The sequence below is a fragment of the Bombyx mandarina genome, chromosome 19 (assembly GCF_030267445.1).
Source record: "Bombyx mandarina strain Sakado chromosome 19, ASM3026744v2".
Lineage (NCBI taxonomy): Eukaryota > Metazoa > Arthropoda > Insecta > Lepidoptera > Bombycidae > Bombyx > Bombyx mandarina.
In genome coordinates this window covers 12677799-12685007 of record NC_143225.1, presented here as the reverse complement: position 1 = coordinate 12685007, position 7209 = coordinate 12677799, and the positions used below count along the sequence as shown (strand labels likewise).

The following is a 7209-nucleotide window of genomic DNA, read 5'->3' as shown; positions in this document are numbered from 1 at the left end:
ATCAATTAGCTATTTCTGCTCACAGATTATATTTTTCTGCTCACAAAAATACGAATACTATGCTAACCATTTAAATAACACCCAATTCGAATTAGCGTGGATAATCAAGTTGGCTATGAATCTAACAGAATATCATTGCAGGATTGAAAGCATAAACTTTTGATCGTTCTCAGACTATGTTTTCAAGACGGAAGCATCCTTATCTGCTATGTACCCGCTGCTAGAAATTTCTGTAATGCTTACAAAATAACTTTATGAAATCAGAATAAAAACTGAAAAATATGGCTGAATTATTAAAAAGAAAGGTGGCTGTTAAAAACAATCAATACTAACTCCGTAGTTATAAAACTACTTATTTATTTATTTTTATAATTTATTTATTATTTATGTTTGTACGTACGCTCCCAAAAGATCAGAAACGGCTGGACTGATTTCGATAAAATTTTCAGGAGTTTTTCAGGTTGACTTAGCGGTAATCAAAGCGGGCCTGGTTTGACTTCGGTTAAAATAAGTCGTGTCTAACAATGCCGTTTTATGAATGAATTTAAAAAAGAAATATATTTCACATTATACAAACATTGCAATTCTAATGTACTATTAATAAATAGTAATAAGTTCACACTGGTTGAGCTGCTGCTGTGCGGGGTAGGTAAATCGGGCGTTCTGTCTTTTTTTTTACCTAAGCCGATAGCCTTTGGAGGCTATTTCAGGGTAACCTTAACTAGTAGGTGAGCTCACGGGGCTCAAACCGGAGTGATGCTAACCACTGACCCTAGCAAGACCAGTGCTTTGCAGAATCGGATCGGAAACGCGACCCACTGAGAAGATCCGGCGAGAAACTCAGTGGGCTGTGTCTATGGGTTAATTCGCTCGTCGAGCCCTACGTTGCAAGCGACGGGTTCGACAAGGACGGTGACCAGTGCTTGTGGTACCTAAAAGCACCGTTAATGGATCGGGAGGATCCGTAATGACGTGTAGCGTTCTGTCAATGATTCAACATTTCTTCGCACGTTTTATACCCTTATACTTAGTCTCTAGCGTGCTCACCCAGTTTCCGCTGTTTACACCATACCTTCTATATATTAAGTGCACTATCTATGCAGTGTATTTGCATTTCATAACTCAAAACCAAAGAACTACGCACTACATTTTAATAATGTCATATTTGATATTTCGTGACAGTACCTTAAGTGTATTTAATACATAGACCCTTAAAGTCAGACAGTAGCCGTTAATAAGTACACCTGCAATTCAACATACAGAAACTTAGTTTTTTTCGAAATCCACGAATCGGCTTACAGAAAAAATAAATAAAAGTTTAAAAAACTAACAAAATACGCTTTTATAGAAAATCCAACAAAAAAATTGAATGCTTATATAAATATTTTTCTAACTATTATTATTTTATTTTTTTTGTTGAATTTCAATTTTTTCAATTATTTTTTTTCATTTTTTTTTGAATATTGAATTGTCATCGGTCCTTAATAAGTATACCAAATTTCGAGTTAATAGGTCTATGGAGTTAATCCGACGTTTTGAAGGGCGTTAAAATCACGTTCAAAGATTCTGTTACATATTAACATACTAACATACATACGTCTGAAGCTAATAAGCGTATTAAAAAAAAATACACGCATATTAATAAATTGATCTATGAAAATGTAAACATGCTTTTTTTTATGATTGAAGAATTACTGGTGGCCCGGAGGCCTTTCCAGTTTCACCAGGACAGGTGGGCGAGCAAAGGCTCAGCCAGGAGGGGTGGGATTTGCTAACAGCTACCCAAGTGCCTCGCGAATGCCTGCTTCGCGAATGAATCTACTACCGGATCGGAGTCGCGACCCGCTGAGAAGATCCGGCGAGAAACTCAGCGAGCTGGTTCATGGGTTAGGTTGCACGGCGAACTCTTTGTCGAGTTCGACGAGTACGGTTACCGGGGTCCCTAAGCCTGCTCCTAGTGTTAGAGCTGAAGGCGTCTAATGCAAAGGTTATTGGATCTGATGGATCCGTAAGGACGTGTCTAGGGCGTCGACGGTGACTGGCTCCTGCGTGATCAGGATTCGGGGAGTAGTCAGCGGCGGCAACGATAAAGCGATTATCATGACGGTGAACATGCTCTGAGGAAATGTTTAGTGTGAGACGACCTCGCCTTTTACGATCGTACTGGACGACACCGGAGCAGATTTAATCCGTACCACCTAAAACCGCTGAGCTCATTTGCAGTACGTTATTCGGTAGGACCTCTTGTGAGTCCGCACGGGTAGGTACCACCGCCCTGTCTATTTCAGCCGTGTAACAGTAATGCGTTTCGGTTTGAAGGGCGGGGCAGCCGTTGTAACTAACTACACTGAGACCTTAGAACTCATATCTCAAGGTGGGTGGCGCATTTACGTTATGTCTATGGGCTCTTTGGGAGGCTTAAACGACGAAAGGAAGGTCTTCCACCGAGCGGGTGATATTGCTCGCTAGACCGACGGTCCCAATGTTGTTTTTTTTTTCCTACCTAAGCTGGTAGCCTTGAGAGGCTATTCCAGCGTAACCGTAACTAGTAGGTGAGCTCACGGGACTCAAACCTGACGACTCGACTTGCTAACTCGAACCCTAGCAAGAGCCGTGCTTCGCAGAATCTAACACCGGATCGGAAACGCGACCCACTGAGAAGATCCGGCGAGAAACTCAGCGGGCTGTGTCTGAGAGTTAATTTACTCGTCGAGCCCTTCGTCGCAAGCGACGGATTCGACGAGAACGGTGACCGGTGCTTGAAGTACCTAGAAGCACCGTCTGTCATGTTCAGTGGATCGGGAGGATCCGAGATGACGTGTTTTGGGCGACGTCGACTGCTTTCCATTCTTTCCGCAGGATCGGGAATGTAGTTACCGGCGGCCACGATGAGAGGGTTCTCGTGTGGTGCCGCTTTATCGAAGTGGCCCCAATGTTGTTGTTCGGAACTTGTATATATGCGCTTTATCTTGAAAATGTCGTGAGCGAGATTCAGGCATCTGTCAATTATCTTGCGTTGTATGATGGCTACCCGCCACAGGCTCCAGTAACCGCTTAATACCAGGTGGACTGTGAGCTCGTCCAACCATCTAAACAATAAAAAAAAAATTAAAATGAAAGATTATTGTTGCATCGTGCGATCAAACTCCGAAATGAAGACTCTTCAGCATTTCTTGACTGCTTTAACGTCTTCCTCAAACGAGATAAGAGAGTCGTCCGCGTTATACAACTGTTGAACTAAGGCTCTACTAATTTCCCAAAAAACGGTAACCACCTACTTTCAGGAGAATCTGATTATTATAATGCTTTAAAGAAAGCCTTTTATTACCACGTAATAAAGAAATGAAATTTAAACTAATTAGAATTTCATTATTATATTATTTTATTTCGTTATAGATTGGTTATAGTTATAATATAAACGCAACTGTATAAAAAAAAATCGTTTTTGCGTATAATGCAAATTAAAAAAAGATAAATAAGTCCACATGTTTATGGACATGTGTGTCATTTAGTTCCTACTCTGTAGACAGCCTATTGTTAGTAAAAGTACTTCTTGGTACACAACAATGTGAGTAGTTAACAATGTGTGTTTCTTTTTAAAACAGTAACGCTTATTACGACACTCGGATAATGAGATTCGTGTTTTACTATGTAACCGTGTCACATGATTTTACGCTGAAATTTTCAATGATATATTATTTAGTAACAAATTATCACTAAAATAATAATACTGTTATAAATATAGATATCTCGTGTTTGTTACTGAAAAGATTATTTAATAATTTTATAAAAATCGTCGACTGAAACTAAAAATTAACTTAGGCAATCGCTAAAAAAATTCTCTTCTGTTGATCATGAAAATTATTAAACAAAATATAATTATGAAAACAAACATGAATACGATTAAAAGCGTTTATATGCCTTAACATAAATTCGAAAACCCAAAGTTTATCTCGGGATGTTGAATCGATGGATCATCATTCGACGCGTGCTTGAATTATGAGTGGTAGTGAACAGGGCCGCGACGCCTCGCGCCAGGACAATAGGGGCGCCCTCACCGAAATTATTTATGTTATTTATGTATCGATAAATAAGTAGGTACCTACAATAGGCGCAACGTTTGCCCTCTAAATAACAAAACATATAATGCATTTATAGTACAAGTCTCCCCAGATTTACGTCAGAACAATAAGTCAAAATTAACAAATAATAAAAATAATAAAAATTTAAACATGAAGATTCGTAAAAATAGGAGACGCTTTATGGGTTTCGCACACGGGCGCTGCCGGTGGTCGGCGCGGCCTTTGTAGTGAAAGAGAAGAGCTGTCACGCTTCGTCGCATCGTGCGAGATTCTTGATTAAAAGAAGTTGAGAATCGTAGCCACAATGTTGGGCAACGATAGATCAAACTCTACATGTGCGTTGAGGATGACGAGGGCAAAATGACACCCCTCATATACGATGCCATCTGTGTCATATTGCAGCCGAGGAAATTACTCTATCTTCAGTACCCTTTCTACACGTTGTAGGTACATACTTATGAAGACAATTATGAACACAAAAGTCAGGGAATTTTGTTATTGTATACCTCATAAAAAAGCCATGTATATTATTATACTAGTGTTAAGAATTCTTGTAAGTGTTTGCATTTTAAGAGTCTTGAATAAATATTATATAATTATTATTATAGTGGAAATTAAAGTGAACCGAATTAAATTTAAATTAAAGACAAACATATGCAATAATTACGCAAATATAATTTAGCGAGTTTGATTTTTATTACACGATGTTATTCCTTCATCGTGGAACATTTGTTGAGTACGTATTTCATTAGAAAAATTGGTACCCGCCTGGGATTCGACCACCGGTGCATCGCTCAACACGAATGCACCGGACGTGTTATCTCTTAAGCCACGACGACGGCGTTAGTTGGAGTTTCATTTTATTTCATTTCGTCTCAACGATTCATTTTTCGATTTCTTTCAAAAGATATAATTCTTATTATTCGGTCTATTAATGGAAACTGTTCTGGAATGTGTGGGCTATGTTACCTTTGCTTATCCAAACCTATTATAGTGTTGACTAAAATATATTTTTTAGCTTTTTTATATTTTTCAAAATATCAATCGAAGTTCAGTTGAAAATGTTCACAATTTTACTTATAGTCCTTTCATCCCAATTTTAAATAAATCAATTTCGTTTCATTCTGCTATTTCTCACATTCAACTTATCAGACAAAGCTATTTTTACTGTTCAATAAGAGAATAAAAGAATTGGCTGTATGATCGTATAGCTTTGACTTTCTTCCATTGGAGTAATGAAACTAAAGTAACTAAACTACTACTGTCGTCTGTCATTCATCGAATGACCTGAGTAAAAAAACCCTAAAGTTTAATACATAATTAATACTTACGTATCATATAAACATGAATACAAAAATCATCCTAATATACATTTCGACATTCGTGCTCGGCAATGTTTATTGCGCTAGTGATCTGACTGAAGAAGAAATCGGACATGTTATCGAAGGCCGTGTGTTTCCTCCTGAAGATCCCAACAACAGCAATTGGCAATTGGACACCCGCGTTCACGTTAACGGAGGCGAATACATCGGTTTTGTCCGAGAAGATGGGACATTTGTGGTGCATAATTTACCGTCCGGTTCATACGTCGTCGAAATCGTACACCCAGACTACATGTACGAACCCGTGCGTGTCGAAATCAATTCTAAAGGCAAATACAGAGCTAGAAAAGTCAATTACGTTCAAACTTCACAAGTCATTCAAGTACCTTACCCACTGAGGATGAAACCAGTCACCAAATTCAGATATTTTCAAGTTCGGGAACAATGGAGGCTCACTGACTTCTTGTTCAACCCAATGGTGGTAATGATGGTGCTACCATTATTCCTAATCATGATTCTACCTAAAATGATGAATGATCCTGAGACTAAAGAGGATTTGAAGCAGATAAGCAATCTGGCAAAAATATCTGATGTACCGGAAATGTCTGAAATGTTTACTAAAATCTTCAATAGGGGTTCAGTGCCAAAACCAACGAGTTCTAAAGCTAAACAAATTAAGAAAAGACAATAGAACAATATTTATTAGTTAATATTCACCACTAAATCAATATGTAGGTTATTAAAATTATTTAAAATGAATCTTGTCTATTATTTAATTCCAAACACTTACACTACAATTACTACTAATGTTTTAAACATGGCCAGATATCTAAAATATCAGATCTTTGTTCACATGTGTTATCTATTTTCGACAAACTGAGTCAGCACTGCGGATGCAGACTGCGGTCCGCTCTTTGGTGACCTCTCGTCTATATTAACAATAACTTCCATGGGATATATAACAAAATATAAGTATGTATTTGCCTTATTTCATAGTTTTATTTCAAACATTAATTGATGGCAAACATGCAAATAAATGAAACTGAAGTGTCTGTGATTTTAAATTTTTGTTCATACTTATTATTCTCCAAAACGGTTCAATAATATCTGACAGGACTTGAAGGAAGAAAACCATCTTGCAAATGTTTGGGTTTGTAAGCTTACAGACATAAAAGTGGCAAATAGAAGGGGATATGAGTTTTCAGTAAGACAGAATACCAGAAAAACTACAAAGAGTAATGCAGGGGTGCCTAAACATGTGGTCTCTGTATCCCAGGGGTGGACCAAATACTGGTTATGGGAGTTGACAAGGTAAACAATCAACCACTATTCATAACCGATGCAACTGTGCCAGTATTCCATTCTCGAAGGCGAGTGCCAATTTTACTAGTGACATACATACATAACAAATGTTTTCGATTAACTTCCACAGTGAAGGAATAAGATTGTCTAATAAAAACCAAACGCGGCAAAAAAAAAATTGCGCATTTACTGGTGATAGGACGTCTAGCAACGTTTTTTTTTATATTGCTTACTGGGTGCACAAGCACACAGCTCACCTGGTGTTAAGTGGTTACTGGCCCATTGACATCTACAACGTAAATGCGCCACCTACCTTGAGATATAAGTTCTAAGGTCTCAGTATAGTTACAACTTAAACTTAAAGCGCTATGAGCCTCGCTAATCACTTAAGTACGACTTAAGTCTCAAATATTAAGTTTATTATATATGTCTGCACATAAGACGACATGGGCTGCGAGCTCAGACACATATCTAACAAACAAAAAAGTTTTTATTTGTATACG

General features: G+C 37.9%; 1 protein-coding gene across 1 annotated transcript; it reads left to right on the top strand.

Annotated features, from left to right (window-relative positions):
• Nucleotides 1-5335: 5335 nt before the first annotated feature.
• On the top strand, nucleotides 5336-6163 carry EMC7 (ER membrane protein complex subunit 7). Its single transcript, XM_028184270.2, has one exon. It carries the CDS (start codon nucleotides 5427-5429, stop codon nucleotides 6093-6095), a length of 669 nt encoding a protein of 222 aa, XP_028040071.1. The 5' UTR covers nucleotides 5336-5426; the 3' UTR covers nucleotides 6096-6163.
• The last annotated feature ends 1046 nt before the right edge of the window (nucleotides 6164-7209 follow it).

What these genes read in the sequence shown, in the direction of transcription:
- EMC7 (XM_028184270.2), top strand. Translation starts at nt 5,427, where the DNA reads ATGAATACAAAAATCATCCTAATATACATTTCGACATTCGTGCTCGGC.